At 62.7% G+C, this 21822-nt stretch overlaps 1 protein-coding gene across 2 annotated transcripts in view; it reads right to left on the reverse strand.

Moving 5' to 3' along the window:
• Positions 1-1922: 1922 nt before the first annotated feature.
• The window catches only part of COL6A2 (collagen type VI alpha 2 chain), a 32769-nt gene continuing 12869 nt past the window's right edge, over positions 1923-21822 (reverse strand). The window contains exons 2-28 of one of the 2 annotated variants that reach the window (XM_042999148.1): positions 19296-19435; positions 18568-19166; positions 18288-18308; positions 17520-17585; positions 16694-16747; positions 16567-16611; positions 16303-16329; positions 16059-16085; positions 15931-15975; positions 15344-15397; positions 14889-14951; positions 14031-14093; positions 13727-13816; positions 12964-13026; positions 12305-12367; positions 12045-12107; positions 11610-11672; positions 11272-11322; positions 10924-10959; positions 10547-10609; positions 10206-10268; positions 9986-10021; positions 9803-9848; positions 9430-9582; positions 8751-9203; positions 8543-8581; positions 1923-3168 (exon numbers count right to left, since the gene is read on the reverse strand). In XM_042999148.1, coding sequence (XP_042855082.1) covers positions 2570-3168; positions 8543-8581; positions 8751-9203; positions 9430-9582; positions 9803-9848; positions 9986-10021; positions 10206-10268; positions 10547-10609; positions 10924-10959; positions 11272-11322; positions 11610-11672; positions 12045-12107; positions 12305-12367; positions 12964-13026; positions 13727-13816; positions 14031-14093; positions 14889-14951; positions 15344-15397; positions 15931-15975; positions 16059-16085; positions 16303-16329; positions 16567-16611; positions 16694-16747; positions 17520-17585; positions 18288-18308; positions 18568-19166; positions 19296-19407 — 3057 coding nt within the window. In that variant the 5' untranslated portion in view covers positions 19408-19435 and the 3' untranslated portion in view covers positions 1923-2569. Of the gene's footprint in view, positions 3169-4659; positions 5551-8542; positions 8582-8750; positions 9204-9429; positions 9583-9802; positions 9849-9985; positions 10022-10205; positions 10269-10546; positions 10610-10923; positions 10960-11271; positions 11323-11609; positions 11673-12044; positions 12108-12304; positions 12368-12963; positions 13027-13726; positions 13817-14030; positions 14094-14888; positions 14952-15343; positions 15398-15930; positions 15976-16058; positions 16086-16302; positions 16330-16566; positions 16612-16693; positions 16748-17519; positions 17586-18287; positions 18309-18567; positions 19167-19295; positions 19436-21822 lie in introns of those variants that run through there. The other variant, XM_042999147.1, reaches the window with a different exon arrangement.

Here is a 21822-nt window from a genome sequence, read left to right on the forward strand (position 1 = left end):
TTGATTCTACTTCCCGAGAGCCCCGAAGGCCTTTCGTATTGGTATTTAGAGAATGTGTTTTATTCACCCATCCTTTCCCCGTAGTTTCTTAACCATTTCACTGTGAAATATAAGACACATTCAGAAACCACAACCAGTAGCTCAAGGATTTGTGCCCATGTCCTGGGTGACCCTCTCGTGTCACAGAATCCCCCTGACCCCCACAACCCTGCACTAAGATGACTGGACCCGTTTTCCTCTTGGCCCGTCAGGCAGGTGCAAGCTTGACAGTTCGGATGTCCCTGTTTGAACATTTGAGAGGGGATGTCAGTGACAGGTCGCTGGTGAGGAGATCTTAGTGAGGGGACGTTGGGGAGGGACATAAATGAGAGGATGTTATTGAAGAGATGTTAACGAGGGGACGTTGTTAAGGGGACACTGATGTGGGCCTTACTGTGGGGACATCATTCATGAGGGATGCTGGTGTGTGGACACTGGTAAGGAGACGGGTTAGCATATGGTTAGTATATGTTTGGGGTGTTAGGGATGTTTGTTAGGGCATGCTGCTGAGGGAACCTTGGCGAGGAGACGTGAATGTGGGGATATTAGAGGGCATGTGTTGCTTTGAGAGTCAGGAGGAGTGTTGCTGGTGTGGGCCCCTCATCGAGATTGTGAGGGTCTAGATCATTCTAGTCCAGGTCTGCCCTTCCTCCAGAGCAGAATTCATAGGACATTCACTCAGGATGAGAGACCACTTCAAACACATTGTTGCAGAGGTCACAGAGTACACGTGTTGTTTCTGGGTAAGGGGACCAAAGGCCTTGGGCACATTAAAATTTTTTTTTAAATGTTTATTTATTTTTGAGAGAGAGAAAACAGAGTGTGAGCAGGGAAGGGCAGAGAGAAAGACCCAGAATCCAAAGCAGGCTCCAGGCTCTGAGCTGTCAGCACAGAGCCCAATACAGGGCTCAAACCCACAAATGGTGAGATCATGACCTGAGCAGAAGTCGGACGCTTAACTGACTGAGCCACTCAGGCGCCCCAACTGATGCACATTTTTGAGGCCTGGGGAGTCCACTGAGCTCCCACAGGGAGCTAGGACCCCCACTTTTGGGCGTTGGATGCTGGTGATGCCTCGTGGTTGGCACCTCTCACCGTCCTGGGTGGGTTCTGTAACCACTGTGCCGTGTGCTTTGGTTTCAGACTTCTGGCCTCCACGTTGGGGGACAATCAATTTCTGTTGTTTAAGCCACCCAGTTAGTGGTGTCTTGTTGAGGCAGCCCGAGCAAACAACAAACAGGAAGGTTAGAGGGTGTACCTGCGGGAGCCGGTGGCTTGGTGTGGTCCTCCAGGCAGCACTTCCCGGATGGTGAGTTTAAAAGACCAGGGAGTCTGAACAAAATGTCACTTAGAATCTCTCTACCCAAATGGCCTCATGCAAACCGACAAACTTTTTTTTTTTTTTGAGAGACAGAGACAGAGAGAGGGAGCAGGGGAGGGGCAGAGAGAGAGGGAGAGAGAACCTCAAGCAGGCCCTGTGCCCACAGCTCTGTGCTCATGACTTGGGGCTTGAACTCAAACAGTGAGATCAAGAGTCAGACGCTTAACTGACTGAGCCACCCAGATGCCCTACAACAAACATTTTTAAAGCACTTTGGCTTGGTTTGGGGATAGAGAGGGACTTCCCTGAGCAAGTAGCATTCTTTTCAGCTCAATGCCGGCAAGACAGGTGTGGATTCCATGGAATCCATGGTTGAAGCTGTCCAGTCTATACATTGGGGTGGTGTGGACAGTCAGTGCCCGGAGACAGCACCTGCCTCCAGGAGAGGAGGCCAGCCGGGGCACCATGATCAGTCCTGGTGGCATGTGAACGGTCTGAATGTCTCCATGGCCACTGCTAGGGTCCTTGGTGGGCACACACATAAGGAGGTGGAGAGCAGGAGGCAGTTCAAAGCCTTTATTGTATGGGGGTGAGTGCATACAGGAATGTGCAGGGATGCTGTCACAGCTCAGTCTGGGACAGGTGACCTCCAAAGGCCAGGCGGACACTTTGGAGCAAGCCCAGTGGAGTTGGTGGGGCCCACAGAGACCCTCTGGAGCATACCGGAGGGGCTGAGGAGCCCAGGGCTGAGGCTGGGTGGGGGGCGGGCAGCGAGGGGCCTGTCCGAGGAGAATCTGGAGCACTGGCCACCAGGGTGCACCCCGGGAAGCCTCTAGGGTCCAGAGAGGGCATGGAGAGCGGGGCGTGGGCAGGAGGGGTGTAGGGCTGTGGGACCCTCTGGAGGAGCTGGGCGTGGGTGGCGGTCCTCCTTTCCTGACCTCACACCCACACCTGGAGAGATCGAGTCCCCAGCATGCGGGGCCTCTGGGTGGGGTCTGAGTAGCACCACGGATGGGAGAACGGCGCCTGCGGGCCGGGGAGCTGGGGGTGCCAGGCTGAGGGCGCGGGGCAGGGCGGGGCAGGGCGGGGCTGGGGCCGGGCCGGGGCAGGGGCAGTGTGGCCTTGGGGGCTGGGAGTTCGAGATGCCGGCTGGAAGCCGGGGCCGGGGGCGCAGGGCAGGGGGGACGTCGGGGCGGGGGCTGGGGGCCGCTAGCAGATCCAGCGGATGAACCTGTCGAAGAAGCCGGGCTGTGCCAGGCTGTCGTAGTCCTTCTCGCGGAAGACGGCGGCCGCGTCGCCCAGGCTGATCTTGGACAGCACGTCCGCGTCCACGTCGCCGCCCACGGCCACCACGGTGGGCACCACGTTCTGCTTGCGCATGGAGTGCACCGCCTCCTCCAGGCTGTCGTTGCCCGTGACGCCGTCGGTGAGGAACACGAAGGCCAGCTCGGCGTGCCGGCGCGCGCCCGGGCGCGCACCGCGCACCACGTGGTTGATGGCGTGCACTATGCCTGCGCCCACGTGCGAGAAGGAGTTGAGGTAGCGCGCGCCCTCCAGCGCCTCGTGGATGACCGTCAGGTTGGACGTGAGCGGGAAGGCCACCTGCTGCTCGCCCGGGCCCCCGAACTGCAGCAGGGCCACGCGCGCGTTGAGCGGGTCGTCGTCCCTGCGCGCCAGCGTCAGCCGCCGGGACACCTCCTCCACGAAGCGCCGCGCCTTGTGGAAGTTCTGCTCGCCCAGCCGCTCGGAGCCGTCCAGCAGGAAGACGATGTCCACAGGCCGCTGCGTGCACTGGGCCACGTACAGCTCTGGGGGCAAAACGGGGTGGTGGGCGGGCGACCCGGCTACCTGTCCTGGCCGCCGCAGGCCCTGGTGCAGCCTGGCGCCCCGCCTGGCTGTGCCCTGTGCCCATCTATGTACACCGTCCCCCACTGGAGCCCTAAGAGCCACCAGGGTTGTGGGGTGGCGTCCAAAGTCACCCATCATCGGGAACCCTTACCATAGTGACCCCAGGCGAGGATGGGGGCTCCTGCCCCATGTCCTCGGAACCTGTCACCATCTTTGCTGGTTTTGCTCTCACCAGGAAATGTCCCCCAATGTGAGGGCCGAGAGGCTTATTTCTACCCTCCAAGCACTGTCTCTCCAGGCCTTCCTGGGCAGGAAGGGGACCCCTGAAATGGCCACAGCCCACAGTACGGGTGGGAGAGAGGGTCAGGGAGGCTGTTTTCGAATTTGTAATCACGTAAAAAGATCTCATAAAGACTTCCAGCCCCGAAGACCTCCAGGTTGCAGGGACGCATCTGTGGCCATAACCCCCTCAGTCCCTGTTGCCCCAAAGCTGCCAATGCTGGCTGGGCCACACTTCTCCCAGTTTTGGGGGCACAGGCAAGGGGAGCCGGTGTCCTCTCTGACTGGACACCAGTCTGGTAGGCAGTAGGCACAGGTGCACCCAGACCCCTGCAGCAGCCTGGGTGACTCTGTTACCTGAGGAGGGCCCTGCTGGTGTCTGGGTGGTCACCAGCCCTGGACACGCCAGACAGTGTGGGGGCGAGGCCACGCCTCTGCGGGATGCGGACGCCACAGCACAGCCTGAAAACCCACTCCTCGTGGCCCTCCCTCCACATGTGGCCAGGCCATACATGTGGCCCTCCCTCCACAGACATGCGGCCAGGCCCCCCTGCTGCGGCCTTGCTGGAGACTTCAACCAGAGCCACAGTCGGGGCTGGGTGGCCGGTCCTGCTTGCATTCAGCTCCTGAGCCCTACGGGCCCCCCTCTGGGACGTGGGTCCAGGTTTGCTGACCCCTGGGGCCAGGAGCGTGGGGATCCCATCAAGGAGGTTCTGACTCCTGGCACCAACGATCAGGGCCTCAGCCCAGGACCCAGGTTTGGGGCGGCTCTGCGGGCACCGGGCGCCCGCCTGCACAGGGGGCTGCTTCAGTCCAGCCCCCAGCCAGCGGCATGTCGCCCCAGCACATCACTTGCACAGCAACGTGTTCACATTCTTTTTCAGCTTTTATAGAACGTTTAAGATGTGATCACAACATCTGAAGGATGCTCCCCTGGGTGTGTCACCACGCGGTGTGGATGCCAGGCCACCAGCAGGTGGAGCAACGATTGCAGGATTCTTTTTAAAGGAGCTTCTATTAATGACATAGCTTATTTTGGGGGCAGTGCGGATGAAAAGCAGCTTCTGCTTTAAATCCACACAGCCAGGACTTGCTGAAAACGTCTAGCAAGTAGTCTAGGTCCCCCGCGCTCCCAAGTCACTCCCAGCAGAGACACACGTGGGGGGAGGGGAGTTTTCCCCAAGGCATCAACCAGGGAGGTTGACAAAAACGCACAAGGGGTGACCACAGGCAGAAGCTGGAGGGGAAGCTAGGGGTTCTGGGCTTATTTACGAGGCTCTGCTCCTTTCTCTCAATTTTTGGCTAAATAATGGCTCCCCCAAAGATGTCCACATCCTAATCCTGGAGCCTGTGAACATGACCTTATACGGCCCAAAACAAAAACAAAAAACAAAAAACAAAACCAAAAAACCACCGCAGATGGAATTAAATTATGACCTTGAAACTATTCTGGATTCTCCAGTGGGCCCTAAGTGCCACCACAAGCTCCTTATAAGAGGGAGACGGGGCAGTCAGGCTACAAAAGGGACAGGCTCTGTGACAACGGAGGCAGACAGGAGCTGGAGGAGGCCGGAAGGATCTTCCCTGGAGCCCCCGGAGGGAGCGTGGCTCTGCCACAGCAGGGTCTTGGATTTTCGGCCTCCAGGCTGAGCGAGAATAGATTTCTGTTGTTTTAAGCCCCTTAGCATGTGGTGGCAGCCACCGGGAGCTAACGCAGCTGGGCCGGGCAGCTCTGGCCAGCCCTGCATGTGGGCAGCCCCTGCGGCTTCAGCAGAGGGCCAGTGCGGTCTCAGGGTCCCCCACAATGTCCCTGTGCACCAGCTTAAACGTGTCAATGAACAGTTCCATCCAGTCCTGCCGCTCGTTGCCTGTGGCGAACTTGGCTCGCTCTGCGGTGTAGACCAGCACGGCCACCAGCCTGGAGTAGGCGGCCGGGTCCTGCGTGAACTCCGTGGCGTTTAGCAACTGTTGGATCAGGGGGATGGTCCTGGGGAAGGAGGCATCCGGGCCCTCTTCCGTGCGGAGGAAGGTGACCGGGGGCTCGCCGCCAGGCCGCGGTCCATCTGCAGGGGCATCCAGAGAAGGCAAGGGGGTGGGATGAGGAGGCGGGAGGCTGCAGCTCCCCCACTGTCAGCACGGGTGCCAGAGCTCACAGGGGACTTGGGGGCCAGCAGCAAAGCGCATTGCCGGGGGGACGGGGAGCAGAAGCACCTTCGGGGTCGCTACAGACCTGGAGACCTGCAAGACTCTTGTACACAAGGTGGCACTGAGGCTTGACCAGTCTCGGGTTGGCTTCTAGCGGCTTGAGGCTGTGCCCCCGGAGGACCCCAGCCCCACTTACAACACCTGACCGAGAAAAGCCAGTGCGGCCGGGAGAGTTTAGTTGGTTCCAGCCCCCACCTGGCGATCGGCAGGGGCGCCCCGGACCCCCTCTCAGAAGAGCTACCAGAAACCTTGCTGTGATAAATCCTCCTTCCTGTGTTGAGGCGCCATCTTCCACTGCCCAGAACTGTCCCCTCACGGACCCGGGGGCTCCGACACGGACACTCGCGGCGTCAGGGCCTAATCTTGTGGACGCCCTTCTCCAGGTGCATGCACCACGGCCTCCTGTCCTAATGTTCCAGGAGTTTCTGTGTCCTCTGGGTAGGTGCCAGGTAGCAAACCCAGGCGGCCCGGTCCCGTGGAGCCCACACCCCCGACACACGCACTGCCCCCCGTGCCTGAACCCCTGCACGCCCAGCCCTAGAGAGTCTCCCGCCTCTGTCCCAGGCGAGTTGGGCTCAGGTCGCCCTGGGGCTCCCGCCCCTGCAGCAGCCGCCCAGACCAAGCTCAGTCTGCACCTCAGCTGGGGTCCAGCTCTGTTTCTCTTTGAAGCTCTCGTGGTTCCGACCCAACCAAGCAAGCTGCTCCCTGGCCTAGGGGTGGCTAGGCCTCTGGGTGGATGGAGCCATTTGGCCCAGAAGGTCAGGGTCAAGCCACAGCCAACAGCATCCACCTAACATCCTGTTTGCGGCCTGGAAATGCCCAGAGGCACACCCAGCCCTCAGGGCGCCAGGGGATGATGGTTCCCAAGATCTTATCCTATAGTTACATCTGCTTTCTTCCTCTCTGGTCACCGTGTCTAGTATGCTTGGAAATTTTGGTCGCTTTAAAGGATGAGCTTATTTATGACTTTAGCAGAAAAGGTAGGAGAAGATGGAGAAGGGCCTCCCAGGGGGACCACCCCCTTTTACTGCAGGGTCTTGGAGGCTCAGGGGAAGCAAGGTCAGCATCCCAGTGGCCAGTGTTACTCTAACAGCAAAACCAGAGACCTCACAAGAAAGGAAACCGCAGCCTGATACCGCTCATGAACACAGATGCAAAAGTCCCCAACGAATTGTTAGCAAACCAAATGCCACAATATACAAAACAATTTGTACACCACAACCAGATGGGATTTATCCCAGGTCTGCAAGTTTGGCTCACCATCTGAAAATCCATGCCCTCCATCACATTAACATGCTAAAGAAGCTAAGTCACACGATCTTATCCAAACATAAAGAAAAAGCACATGACAAAGCCTTCGCACTGGTTCATGATGGAATCCTCGGTGACAAGGAACAGAGGGACCTTCTCAGCTTGACAAAGAACCTCTACAAAGAACCTCAGCTAACTTCGTACTCAGTGCTGAAAAACTCGAAGCTTCCCTGCCACGGCTGGGGCACGGCGAGAGTGTTGGGCCCTGGCACCAGGGGTGAGGCTCTGGGTTCTGGCCTTCAAGGGGCCAGCCTGATGGGGGGCCCCACCCCAGGACGGGCAGGGCAGGGACACAGTGGGGGGGGGGGGGACGGTCGGCAGCTCTGTGTGGCCTCAGGTCTCAGACAGCTGTGGGTACTGCCTCCAGCCATCGCCAGCTGACTCTGGGGACCCCAGGCCCAGGTGGCGTCCAGAGTGATCCCAGAACTCACATAGCCGTGGTGTGGCCAGAGGTACAACCGTGATGGCCACTTTCTGGGATGTTCTCTGTGAGGGGAAGTGTGGGGACTCCTGCCCCCAACCCAAGACAGTTCCTTCCCTCAGGTTGCCTTTGCGCCTTCAGTCCTGCCCCCTGAGGGGTATACACGCAAGCCCAGAAAATGCTGACTTTGCACGGCAGACGTGGACGTGGGTGCAGGCCACGCGTTTCCTAGCTGTGTCCTCTGCTGGACCCGGCAGCATGGCCTCATGTGCCCCCACGGTGGCCCCCACCTCCCCGGGCCGGGTCATGGGAGGATATGGGCCCGGTGCCCGAGGCCCGGCCAGAAGGTGCAGGGCTGGTTCCAGAACCCAGGCTGGTGGGGAGGTCTCCGCCACACCCAGGGCGCCTCCGTGGGCCCCCTGGCCTCAGTCACTGCACAGCTGAGCCTCGGAGGTAGCATCTAGATGCCAGGGGAGCGCGGACGATGCCGTCCTGCCCCTTCCCTGGCCCCACGGGACCCCAGGGACAGCCTCTCTGTGCACCCAGCACTTCAACCTCAAATGCAGCGCGACCGTATCAGGCGAGGGCACAGGCCCGAACACAAGCGGGCGCCTGCTTCCAGAGGCAGTGGCTCAGGGCTGTTGGGGCGGAGGCAAGCGGACGGGCCGGCGCCGTGTGGCGCTTCGTGCGTTCACCTCCCGGAGGTGAATCAGCCACTTTGTGGACCGGATCCAGGGTTTCCGCCTGTGGGAGCTGAGATGGCCCTGGGTTGTCTGCTCCTCCCGGAGGGTGGGGACCACAAGGTGACGAGGCTGTGAGTCTGCGCTGGAGACCAGTAGGCTGCCAGCCAAGCGCAGGCCGGGACAGAGCATCTCCCTAACATGTGCTAAATGGGGGTGGGGAGGGGTGGGGTGATGACCGAAGGGCTCCAGATGTCAACCCCCACCCCAGCCCCTCCTCAGACGTGCCGGGGTCCTGGGGCCTCGAAACCACCGGCGTGGGCTGAGACGCCAACCTGCAGGTGTTTTGCCAGGGAGGGGTCCCGCAGCGGCCCCTCCTGCCCAGCACCCGGTTGCTTGCTAGTCTAGGGCAGGGGGCTTGGCAGCGCCCCGAGTTACCTGTTTGGCAGGGAAGGTCCGGGCACACGATCTGAGGGTCTGGGAGCAAGGAAAGGGGCCGAGGGTCCCGGTCAGTCTCTGCTGGGGCCGGCGGGGGCTGGGCTCCCCCACCGCCCGTGGACGCCCCAGCCCCCTCCCCCCTGCCGCGGGTCCTCCTCCCCACCAGACGGACAGGCCCAGGGAAGCGTGTGGTCTGGCCGCTGCTCACCCGGGCACAGGACATCTGCCATGTCATCGATGAACTTCTCGGCAACCAGTTCAGAGAAGAGGGTCATGTTTCGCACCTGCTCCGGCTTGTCACAGGCGATGGAGTACAGGTTCTCGCTCTCGTGCCTCTCGTGGAACATGTCACCAATGCCGATGGCTGTCACCGTGACGTCATGGTTGCACAGCGCCCGCAGGTTGAGGTCGTCGTCCCGGGGGTCGTGGCGGCCGTCCGTGATGACCACCGCGAACACGCGGGTCTTCTGGCGCCGGCTCTCCTTGATGAGCTTGTTGTAGGCGAACTTGAGGGCCGAGGGCGTCCAGGTGCCCCCGGCGATCCACTCCAGGTTCTTGACGGCCTCCTTGAAGCTGGACAGGGAGTCGATGCGCTCGTCATCCAGCTGGATGGCTTCGAAGGTGCCCTTGTGGCTGTACTGCACCACGCCCACGCGGGTTCCTGCGGCGGCCAGACACAGGCATGAAGGTGTCACCGCCTTGCGTGGCTCGCCACCCTCAAGCGGAGACTTGGGGACCCTGGGCAGAGCTGAGACCCCCTCCCTTGAATTTCTGTCTGTCCACCGACACTCGTGACGGGACCTCAGGGCTTCCGGCCTGCCTGGCCTCCCTGCCCGTGAGTGGGACCTCCTGACTCCCCACCCGCCCCAACCGCGGGCGCAGCTGACCGGTCTCTGACTTGGGGTCCTTGGCAATGGCCCCCAGCCTGTTGACCACGTTGATGACAAAGTTCTTTTCCAGGGTGAAGTTGGTGTAGCCGATGCTCTCAGAGCTGTCGATGACGAACACCACGTCCAGGGCCCCACACCGCTTCTCGCAGTCTGGGGGTCGGGGGCAGGGTCAGTGGGAGAGGCAGGTGGCTGTGTGCACTGACCCCAGGCCCTGGGAGACACGCCCACGGTGCACGGCCAGGCGCGCAGGGGGACACGGTGACCCTGAGGGGGAGGGCGCGACCCAGACAGAGGACCCTGACCCCTGGACGAGGGCCCCCCAGGGACACGAGTAGCCCAGCTCCTCCGCCGCGTGGGGACCAAGACTCACCGCAGCACCCGCATGTCTCCCTCACGTAGGTCATGACGTCGCACTCCTGCGACACAGGGGGGTCAGCCCCGGAGCAAGAAAACAAGTGCTCGCTGACCTCGGCCTCTGACCTCATCCCCGCCGCCCTTGCTTTCCCATTTCAGGAGGGAGGGGAACACCATTCCATCCCCACCTGACACTTACCGTGAGGCCGGGGTCTCCAGGGGGGCCGGGCTCTCCCTGGAGGAGGAAGGATGACAGTGAGGGGTGGTCCCTGTCTGGGCCGAGGCTGGGCAGCCCCCCACACGCTGTGCACCGACCGCACGGGTCCGCCACCGGCACAGCCCCGAGGTCTGGGGTGCACGCTGGCTGGGCTGGCCCAGGGCTGTGGCCTGAGCGCTGGAGGGACCAGCCACTGACCTACCTCGGGTCCTGGGGCTCCTTTTGGCCCCCGCAGGCCGGGCTCACCAGGGGGACCGGGATCCGCCTGAGGAGGGAGAAGGGCAGGCGGGTGGCAGCCTTGACCCTGGCAGGCCTACAGCCCCCTGCACCCCCTGTCCCTGCAGCCCCCATGCACTCTCAACCCCTGCACCCCTCTGTACCCCCAGCACCCCCCCCCCCGTAGCCCCCGGCACCTCCCCTGAATCCTCCTGCACTCCTGGCCCTTGTAGGCCCCGGAAGCCCCCTGCACTCTCAGCCCCTGCAGCCCCCTGCACCCCCTGCACCCCCCGGCACCTCCCTGCACGCCTGGCCCTGAGTACTTACAGGCTCACCCTTCTCGCCCTTCCTCCCGGGCTCTCCTTTGGCACCAAAGTCACCTCTGCTCCCCTGAGACACGGGACACTGGTCAGCCAGGGGTGGGGAGCTGGGCACTGCCTCCACCCCCAGCCAAGACCTCCAGGGCGTCTGCGGGGGTGCAGCCTGCTTTTGTCGGGAAGAGCCTGTGCCTGGCAGTCGGGTTTGCTGCTGGGCCACTTCACATGGCATCTCAGGAGAGATGCGATTTTCCGTCTGACAGAGACTAGCACGTGGCAGTTACCACCATGCAGAGCTCAGCACGGGAAGCTCGTTGGTGGCCGAGTGGGAGGGGAGGGGCATGCGGGCCACCCCACGGTGGGCGCGGAGCGGGCCTCGGTACGTACCTCGGGGCCGCGAGGACCAGGCTCGCCTTTGTCTCCCTGGGAAGCAAGCACAGGTCATGGTCACGGAGCCTGAAGGGCTGTCCCTCGGGCGGGCGGCTGGCTTTCCCGGGGACCCAGAGATGTTTGGAAGCCCCCACCCCCACCCCCCACGCCTTATGGTCTCAGGTGTCACAACCTGTATAAAGCCATGGGGCTGAAGGTGAGTGCCACGGCAGCTGCACCGGGTCTGGGACGATTCCGGGGGCCCTGCCCCTGCCAGGTGACCCTGTGCCCACTCCCCTCACCTTGTCCCCGGGAGGGAGGCCCTTGCAGGAACTAGCGGGCCCCCAAACCCATGCCAGGACTTACAGGCGTTCCTCGGGGTCCTGGGTAGCTGAATCCAGGCCTGCCGGGGTCTCCCTGCGGGACGGGGAGGCCGGTCAGGGAGGGTCCAGTGGGAAAGGAAGACACCGGGCTGGCAGGGACCAAGGATGAGGGCGGAGGGGGCTGGGCTGCTGGCCCGGTGGGGGGCAGCCATGCGTGCAGGGCCCCGCCTGGGGAAGGACGTGCTACCCCCCAGGGCGAGAACAGCGGGGGCTGCCCGGCCCCCTCATGTCCCCCACGCCAAGGGGGCCGGGACTGGCACACTCCCGGCCACCTCACTCTAGAGCTGAGGCTGGTCCTGTCCAGCAGGGTGTGGGGGGTACCTTGGGACCGGGCTGTCCTGACTCTCCACGGGGACCAGCGTCACCGGGGTCTCCCCGAGATCCCTGAGGGCAGAGAGAAAGCGGAGTCAGCACAGATGGGGACTGCTCAGCTCCAGCAACACTGCCCTTCTGGGGGGACCGGGCGCCCTGAGCTTTACGGCCCGCCTCTTCTTCCACGTGCCGCAGCCTGGCCCCCAGACTCCACGCCCTGTCTCCCCCTTGCTGCCTCCCAAATGATAAAGCTGGACGCCTCAGGGCAGGGCATCCGTGTGAGGTGCACAGTGGCTCTCGTCCCCCCACTGTGCTGCTGTCCGAATGGGTCATGGAGACAGTGTCCTGCCTGGGAACAGTGTCCTGAGGACAGGAGGACCCAAGTGGCATTACAGGGTGGGGGCCCCAGAACCGCAGGGCCCTCCCAGGTGTCCCGCTGCTGACCTTCTTCCCGGGCTCTCCGAGAGCCCCCTGAGGGCCTCTGGGTCCAGGCAAGCCTCGGTCTCCCTGAAAAGAAATCGGATGAGGGCACCTCAGAGACCCCGCTGTTGATCACTGCAGATTAGGCAGGGATGGTGGGGGGTGGGGGGGTTCCTCCTGCTCTCCAAGAGGTCCTGGGCAGAAGAAGGACAGGGGGTCCCAGTTCCCCCCCTCCAGCCGGGGAGCTGGGTGCCTGCCCTGGGAGGATGAGTGGCCTCACTTACCTTGGCTCCTTTGTTGCCAACCTCTCCAGCCAGACCCCGGGGCCCCTCAGGGCCAGGGTCTCCCTGTTGGAAGAGAGGCCCAGTTAGCCTGGGCATGTGGAGGGGCAGGGGAGAGGAGGGGATCATTTAACTTCCTGGAGGGGAGGATGCCAGATTATGGCAGGTTTCGCTGGAACAGCAGCCCTGCTCGTGCAGGTTCATGCACCAGGATAGGGACTACCACCCATTTCCCAGAGGAGGAAGCCCCTCCTTCAAGCCCTTGACCCAGGTCTTGTGGGATACGGTCAGCCCTCGGATTTTACCACAAAGACAAAGACATCCTGCGTTAGCTACAGGAGTGTGTGTGTCTGCAATCGAAAGCTGTGGGGTGGAGCGGTGCGAAGCCTGCACAGCTGTGCATGTCACTCATGAAACTGGCTTTATCCTGCCCACGCTCCTCGGCAGGGCTTGTGGGTGGGGATGACCTGCCTCCTGTTTTCTGAGAACCTGTAGGAGGTGCCTCTGCCCCCACCAATGGCCAGGACCCAGGGGTCACTTTTGTTTTCCCGGGTGAACCATGGTGGGGGGATGTTGGTTGTCCGTTGTCCCATGGCCCTGTCGACACCACGGTGAGACGCTGGTGCAGACTCAGCCAACAGCTGCCCTTCTCAGACACTCACCTTCTCACCCTTGGGGCCGTCACCGCCCGGGCTGCCCTTGGCTCCTGGGTCCCCTCTGCGCCCCTGCAGAGAACAGGGGAGGCCTTGGTGGTAGGGCCATGTGGGGCCTCCACTCTCTGCTCTCCACACTTGGACATGGACTTTGGGGGAGGGGCCTTGGTCATCTGTTGGGTAAGTTTCGTTGTACCCAAGGATTTAGGAAATGAGGAGTTCCTGATCAGCTCGTAAGACCTAGTCAATTAGGAGTTTTAGTTGATGTGACTGGGGCCCAGCTTGGACCAGCCATCAGCACGGTCACTCTGTTCACTTCTGGGCGAGGCCAGTCCTCGGGATGTGTCCCCTCCGAGGGTCAGGCTGGGACCAGGTCCCATTCGACCTGCAGTAGACATGAGGGGACAGCTGGGCGGGGTCACCGTGAGGGACCCACAGGGTGCACGCCTGCGTGTAAGTTCAGCCCTCGGAGTGTCTCCCTGGGAGGGCACTGCGGGGACACCAGGCCCGTTCCCAGGCAGCGGAGCCTGGCCAGTAGGGGTCTGGCCCTGCCTGAGTGCTACCGCAGGCGGTCTGTTGCGCCAGGGGGCAAGGGGCACACGAGGAGCAGCTGGAGGATGCAGGGCGCAAAGAGGCCCCAAGCAGGGTGTGGGGGGTGCCCCTGCAAGCGGGGCTGGGCGGGCGGGCCGGAGCCAGAGGGAACAGCCCACACTGGCCGGCCGCCACTGACCTCTGGGCCCCAGGGGTCGGTGGGGGAGGAGCGTGAACTCACAGGCTCGCCTTTGGGTCCTCGGGGGCCAGGCCCGCCCTTGGCTCCTTTCACCCCGGGACTTCCGGGGGCCCCGTTGTTGCCTTGATACCCCTGCGGAGAGGAGACACGTGAGCCACGGCAGGGAAGGGCCCCGCTGAGCGTCCTCACTCCACAGCCCGGCCACCGTCGGGTGGGTGTGGGGGGCCCCAGTCACCCGGCAGCGTGCGCAGAGCACAGGGCCTTCCTGCGCTCCCTGCTCTGTGCCGGCGGGCGCGGCTGCTGTCTGGCTGCAGCGGGAGAGCGGGGACCCGCCAGGGGCACTTGCCTTGCTGCCTTTGGCCCCGTTGTCTCCTGGGGGTCCTCTGCGTCCTGGGCGGCCAGCATCTCCCTGGCAAAGTTTGGAGAGATCAGTTTCCCATCCCTCGGACGCTGGCAACAGGGCAGGACCCTGCTCTCGAGGGGTGGGCCCCGCACGGCCCCACGCGGGCGAGTTCGCCAGACACGGGCCCGGCGAAGGGCTGTCCTTCCTGCTCCTCCGACGGCCTGGGCAGCCAGGAGGGTGGACGCAGAACACCCGAGGGAGCTGAGAGCTTTCCAGAGGGGGCCCGGAGAGGTCTGGGAGGGGATTGGGCTTGTTGCTGTGGCCATCGGGGCACCGCAGAGCTGAGCCAGGATACACGGTCCTAAGCTGGCCATGGACTGCTACCGTTTCGGGCAGGGCACTCCGTGGCCCCCTGTGTGAGAGCACTGCCAGGGCGTGGGTGTCCCATGACCCCCTGGGCGTGGGCACCCCGCAACCCTCCTGAGTGTGAGCACCCCATAACTCCCCTGAGTGTGAGTACCCCACAGCCCCAGGGCGCAGGTACCCCGTGATCCCCTCCCGAGTGTGAGTACCTCTGACTCCCAGTGTGAACACCATACACCCCATGGACATGGGCACCCCTTGACCCCTCTGGAGGCGGGCACCCCGTGACCCTCTTGAGTGTGAGCGCCCCACACCCCCTGGACATGGGCACCCTGTGACCCCTCAGGCAGGGTACTCCCAGGCCTCCTGCCTGACAGCCGGTTTGCAGGGACAGGCCCTCTTGGCCAGGCTGCCTCTCCCCGGGGCCTGGTGCTGCAGGTGGGGAGAGGGCCACTGGGTCTGTCGTGGAGGGCCTGCCACCTTGGCCAGGCAGCCTACCTTGGTGCCCTGGTCCCCTTGCTCCCCAGGGCTGCCGGCATCGCCTGCGTATCCATCGGGGCCCTGCAAGACAGGATGATAGGGCTGTCCTGGCTCCTGCCCCAAGCGGTGCCGGGGTTTCCCGGTCAGCTCGGGGCTGGCTGGGGGAGGGCGGCAAACACCCCACTATCTGGATTGAGTGCTCTGCCTGGGTCTCTGCTGCCAGAACCCTCCTGTCAGGACTCTGAGAAGTAGCCGCCCTTGACCTCCCCCAGAATTCCCTGAGGTTATTCCCTCCTGTGTGACCACGGCCTCAGCTGAACCCTGGGTGGGAGTCAGGTACAAGCAGGAGAGGGGCTGAAGGAAGGGTCCGAGCTTCCTTGCTGCAGCTCGAGGGGCTGGCCACCACCCTGCCCACCCCGCCGGGTACCCAGAGCCAGGGGCTTAACCCGAGGAGGAACACAAGCTGGGCTTACCCGACTCCCGGGGTCTCCCTTGCAGCCAGGAGGCCCAATGCGCCCCAGTTTGCCCTGGAGGAGAGGAGGGAAGAGGAGGGGAGGGGAGGGGAGGGGAGGGGAGGGGGAGGGTGCATCAGGGAGGTGTACCAATCATGGGTGTATGCACAGGTGCGGTCTGTGCGGCTTCCACACCCACGGGCACACAGCTGTGTTTCAGCGGCTCGACTGCATGGGGGCATTTCTGTGGGGTGATGGTGAGTCCCTGGGTCATAGCCAGAACAGAGGGTCCGAGTGCCTCTCCCTGTGCCCACACGTGTGCATGTGCGCAGCCTGCCAGGTGGGCCAGATCTGGAGCACAGGGTGGGTCCTCGGGAACAAATGTCCACTGGCTCTGTCGGTGTTATTTGTCCCGTGTCCACTGGATAGGTGCCACTGGGACCCATCAAGCTACAGGCTGTGGGCAGTGGCCAGTGGGGCCCAGAGGCCTGGCCCTAGGTAAGAACCTGAGGGTCTCCCGGAGGCTCGCTTACCCCCATACGTCGGAAACACCGATATGCACCTGCACTCCCGCCCAGCCCAGGGAGGGCGCCCCAGATGCACTCTACCTTCTGTCCATCCGTCCCGTTCTTGCCAGCCAGGCCAGGGGCCCCCTGGAGGGAGAGGTGTGATCATCAACCTGGGAGCAGCAGGAGGGTGGGGCACCCGGCCCGCCCGGCCTGCACAGCCAGCTTACCTTCCGCCCGTCAGCTCCAAATTCACCCTGCGCAGGAGGAAAGTGAGGTGGGTCAGTTAGGCGCCTTCAGCATCACAGACACCGCTGCCTCAGGGGCCCAGGTCTGCCTTGGACCAAAGAGGCCAGAAGGGCCCCCGAGAGGGCCGCTCGTGGCATGACGACGGGTCCCGTGCCCTGATGCGGGCCACAGGCTCGCTGACAGACGCTGCTGGGGGCTGGGGCCGTGGCTGTGTCAGAATCTCACCTTCTCTCCTTTGAAACCAGGAACACCCTGAGGTTGGAAGGAAAAAAGAGCAGCATTACCGTGGGGTGTGAGCTGCACCCACGGGCTCAGGGGAACAGCGGCTGGGTGTCAGCCTCAGGCGGGGTGCTCGATTCGGGGACGACTTCCAAAATATCGAGATGCTTCACTTCTTGCGTTGGGGGTGGAGAGGGTGGCCAGCTCCACCTGACCCAGGCTTGTCCCCACGTCCCACTGGCCATGGGGGCAGGGCGGGCAGCAACTTGCCTTGGGTCCCGGGAATCCAATGGGGCCTTCGATGCCTGGATCTCCCTGTGGAAAAACAGAGGTCACAGCTATAACCCCAGTCCTGGAGAAGCGCGGCCGACGGGGAAGGGGTGGGGAGGACACTCACCTGTCGTCCTTTCTGCCCAGGCTCTCCTGGCTCACCCATGTTGCCCTTGGCACCCTAAAAGCAGATGATGGAAAAAGGGATAAACTAAGGCAGAAAGAGGACAAGAGACTGCAGGAAGCAAGAGGGCAGAGGCTTCTGTACTGCTGTGTCCTGTTTTGGGGCTCCTCTGTGGCTCCACAGAGGCCAGCTGTGGTCCCTGAGGCAACTTCCAGCGACCCGTACCCGGGAGGACCACGGTGGCCAGAGCTGTGGCCATATCCATGCCTGGGCACCACCACCCAGGAGAGAGGGCAGTGGGAGTGTTTAGCCGGAGGCCTGGTGGACGTGTGTCTACATCTCTACTGGTTTAAGCAGCTCCCTTAGAAAAGGCGAAAACCCGAGGCTACGTGGTAACAACTTCCCCATAACTGTGTCTCTGGGTGGGGGGCGCTCAGCCCCCTGAGGCTTCTCTCCCTCCTCGGCCTTTATCTATAACCTTTGACGTGAACTAGTGGTACTTCTGATACCCTGGTAGTGAGTGTTGTAAGAAAAATGGAAACCTGCCTATTTGACAGACGGCGGAAGTGCGTGCTTTGCATGAATTAGCAACCGGGTCACTACAGAAGCCTGTTTCCGGTTTCGCCGACATGCTCGAGCAGGCTGCTTTACCAACCTCAGTACTAACAGAACTGTTCCTACTTTTCTCAAAACGCCATTTAAAAGGACGTAGATAAAATGTGAATTTTGGTACTTCTAAGGTCAGAAGCGTTGAGGCCATTCGAGGTGTGGTTGGTCCTAAATTTGGAGCTGAAGAGGCCAGGCCCGGGGGGCCGTGCAGGCGTCTTACCTTCTGTCCGCGGTAGCCCTTGGGGCCGGGAGGCCCGGGGATCTCCAGGCAGCTCACCTTGTAGCACTGAAACAAGAAGCAAGCGGCGTCCAGTAAGGCCCGGGTGGGAGGCCCACCGGGGGGCGGGTCGTGGCGAGCACGGGCTGGAGGCAGGAGCGGACTCGGGAGGTGCCTGGGAAGCCCAAGCCCACACACACTCTGGTCACGTTTGGGAAAACTGAGGCTGGGTTAAACAATGTCTGATCGTAGCCACTTATGCCTGCGTGTCAAACCACCGTGTTTGTGAGCAGCTGTTCTAGGAAGGGGCGTGTTTGCGGGAACCTCGCAGAGTGGGAAGCGACCGTTCCGGGCTGTGAGCTGGCGCTGAGGACGCACAGGGACAGGGGAGTGTCAGAGCTGAAGGTCCCGAGCCACACGGCACACGAGCCCCCTGCCTGTCCTGCTGGCCTGGCTCAGGTGGACAGAGCCCACCAGCGTGGAGGGCGACCCTGAGCCTTGGTCCTCGTGGTGTGTGCTTGGTGGTGACCCTAATGCCCACCCCCGGGTTTAAACAGCCTGGTTTTGGACAGGAGCCCTTCATGCAGACTTAAGAGTCTCAGGCCCAAACGTGGAGCAGAGGGGCCGTGCTGCCTGGCCTCCGCTCGTCTGTCCTAGACGCCGGGGAGCACCAGGGGGCTGGCACAGGGGTAGTGCCTCCTGGGTCAGCGCCTCAGAGGCCCAGCGAGCAGCACCGGGCCAGGGCTGGCAGGAACGGAAAACGTCTCTCACCTCTCCATAGGCTTCATGTTTCTGCAGGAAAGACAGAGAAACCCTGCTTAGCTGAAGCTGCAGGTGGGGCAGCATCGCATCTGGGTGGGAACACAGCACACTGGGGCAGGGGGAGACCCTGCCCGGGCTTACCCTCTCCGGATGCTTCCCTCACAGATGGGTAAACTGAGGCCCGGACCAGTGTATGGCCCGCCACCGTCCCGGGTAAGTGGGTCCCAGGGCTCTGGCCCCCACCGTCCCCTCCTGGTGCCCCGCGGGTTAGGGTCAGGGAGCAGCTCACCATGACCTTGATGATGCGGTTGATGGTGTCCTGGTCGATCTCCGAGTCGGGCTGCATGGTGGTGTAGTTGTTGCGGTAGAGCTCCAAGGGCATGCTGGCGATGTCCCGAAGGCCCTGCTCGTTCAGCAGGTTCTGCCTGGGGGCCACGGCGAAGAGCCGGATGCCCTCCTCGCGGGCCCTCTCGGCCTGCAGCTTGATGCCCCCGCACGGGCTGCCGGTGACGTGGCCGTCGGTGATGACCACCGCGAAGTTGACCGCGCCCTTGCTCTTGTGCTGCCGGATCTCCTGGGTCATGTTGGCCAGTGCGCAGTCGGTGAAGGTGCCCCTGCGGAAGGACTGGATGCCCTGCAGGCTCCTGGTGAAGGAGGCCCGGTCGCTGTCGGGCGGGCTGAACACCTCCACCAGGTCGGAGAAGTGCAGGCCGCCGTAGCGCCAGCTCAGGACCACCTGGTCCAGGTAGGCCTCGTCCTGCAGCTGGCTGGTGAACTGCTTCACGAACTGCCGCATGTGGTCGAGCAGGCTGTCGGTGGGGGACTGCATGGTGATGCTCTCCGACGTGTCCAGCACGAAGTACACGTTGATGGGGCAGTCGGCCTTCTCTGGGGGGGCGGGGCACGCGTCACCGGCCCGCCCCGGTGGAGGGAGGCCCCGTGCCCGCGGGTTCCTGGCCCTGCCCCCACAGAGGCCCCCTGCTGCCCACCCCGGGCCCCGGCCCCCGCGGCCAGTACCTGGGCAGTGGTTTCTGTCAGAGGTGCCGGGGCTGATGAGCTCCTGCTGCTGGGCACGGGGGGTCCCCAGGAGCCCCCAGAACAGGAGGGCGGAGCAGGGGCCCCGGAACATTTTGGTAGCACCCGTGCACTCTGATGTCCTGCAACAGGGAGGAGCGGCCACTGCAGACGGCGCTCGCGGCTCGTGCCGCTGCGCCCCTGCGGGCCCCTGGGGCCCTCCTCCCCAGGCGGTGGGAGCGGCCGGCGCGTGGGCTCAGGGAGACGCCCTCTTCCCTCGCCCTAGGTGGGGGCAGGCCGCACACATTTAGTGGGCTAAGAGACTGCGAGCTTTGGGCTTGATTCTGGGTGGATTCAGACGCTCCTGTCTGCCCTGCGGGGCTGGGTGCACTAGGCAGATGGCGCGTTCTCGGAAACTGACGTGCCAGTGGCAGGCGTTGGTGACAACGAGCATGGTGCAGGGGGCCTGGGGGCGGGCAGGGCAGAGGGGTCAGTTGGGGTGACTGGGAGGAGGGGTAGCAGGGGAGGGGAGGAGAGGCCCAGGCTGGGGCAGGGTGGCCTTGGCAGTCAATGCCAGCCATCCAGCTGACCCCACGCCCACAGACCGGGGGGAGCGGCCTTGGGATGGGGTGGGGGGGATGAGAGGCAGACAGGCCTAGGGGGCTGGCAGGCGGTGAGTGCCAGGGTCCCGCTCTGTTGAGGGGACAGTGGCGCTGGATGGCGGGGAGTCCTTCCCCAGTGCGGCTCACCGTGTCCTGTCATGTCTTCGTGGGGACCGAGGCTTCCCTGCTGCTCGCTGCCCCTTGCAACCAGACAGATGGGGAGAGGGCCTGGGGCACGGGTGGGTGGCTGGGTGGCCTCTGGGGACCAGGAGGGAGAGGAAGGGGCTGGTTCTGGCGGGATTCGCACAACCTGGGTCACATAAACGCCTTGCTGCCTTTCAGAGCCCCACAGCAGAGGGCGGACACAACAGAGAAAGCTGCCCCAGCAGGGACTCCTGGCCTGCCAGTGGGGAGCACTGGTGGGCTGGGCCCTGGGGGCAGTTGGTGTAGTTTCCCTGGTGATGCCCCTCAGTGCATCACCTCTTTTGAGCGGAGGTGGATTTGGGTGGGGGGCAAGTTTAAGGTTCAAGGTCGCTTGGGTTTACGGTAAGAGGGGCCGGTCCTGGTAAAGTTAGGAGTGAACAGGACATGGCCCTGCCTCCCCAGCAAAGGTCATGGTCAGGTCAAGAGGCCATGACCCTGCAGGCAGAGGCTGTCACCCAGCAAGGCGGTGACGACTGCCCAGACTAAAGCAAGCCCAGTGGGCGTGCCAGGGAATCCAGGGGAGCTTCCTGCATGGGGTGCTGGATGTGCCCAGACTGAGGGGACTGGCTGGAGGAAGGCGAGCTCCTGGCTGAGGGAAGGCTCATTCAGGGAGGGCTGGGGGCAGCCCCTGGCTGAGGCGTGGGTCAGAAAGGTGGTGTGAGGGGCAAGCGAGGGGCTTCCCGAAGAACCTGGAAGCCAGAGGAAGTCAGGCCGCATCAGTCAGAGCAAAGAGGTCCAGAGCCATCAACCACCGGTGACGGCCGCTGTGGTCGCTGTGGGACCTTGGCAGGGCAGGGTGGGAGCTGGGCAGGGCTGAGCACTGGGATGTGGGTGCAGCTCTGTCCTCTACGGCCCTCGCCCTGCTGCCCCCAGCCGGGGAGCCTTGAGTCCCATCCTGTCCTGTCTGCTATGGGAGGGGAGGGGTTGCTGAAGGACCGGGGGTTCTGTGCCCCGCTCGGCCCCGCTCTCCATGGGTGCACACACACTGCACAAACCACACATATCACACACACCCACACACGTGCTACCCCACACACAATCAATTAAAAGAGGCGCCCATAATAAGGTGTTCTGGTGAAAAATCTTACTCTCAAATGAAATGAAGAATTAAAAAAGTCATCTACACAGGAGAAAACACAATAGCAGCAACAAAATACGTAAAGGACCTAAAGGGAAGAGTTATTTTGGTGTGTGGTGGGCAGCCTCCGGGGGGGCCGATGACTCCTGCCTCCTGGATCTCACGCTCTTCTGAAATCCTCACGCACTCAGCTGTCACTGGCCTGTGTGAGCTGTGGACAGTGTGTGACTTCCAAGGTGAACTCACAGAAGGCATCACGGCTGGTGCCCGGCCCTCTCCCGGGTTACCCACTGGAAGGACGCCAACCGCCATAACAGGAAGACACTCACGCGGCCTCTGCAGAAGCCCACGAGGGAGAACCGAGGCCTCCAGCCAACAGCCAGGTGAGCGAGCCACTGCAGAAACACATCCTCAGCCCAGTCAAGGCTTCATGTGGGCGGAGCCCTGGCCAATTCCCTGACTGTGACGGCAGCTCATCAGGGACCCTGGGCTAGAATCACCTGGCCAAGCCATTCCTGCATTCCTGACCCAAATAAACTATGACATAGCAAACGCTCACTGTTTTAAAGCCCTAAGTTTGGAGGTAATTTATTACACAGCAATAGATAACTAATTAAGGCATCAAACTTTTCCTCCACAATATTAC

This window comes from Panthera tigris, chromosome C2 (genome assembly GCF_018350195.1).
Source record: "Panthera tigris isolate Pti1 chromosome C2, P.tigris_Pti1_mat1.1, whole genome shotgun sequence".
NCBI classification, from domain to species: Eukaryota; Metazoa; Chordata; class Mammalia; order Carnivora; family Felidae; genus Panthera; species Panthera tigris.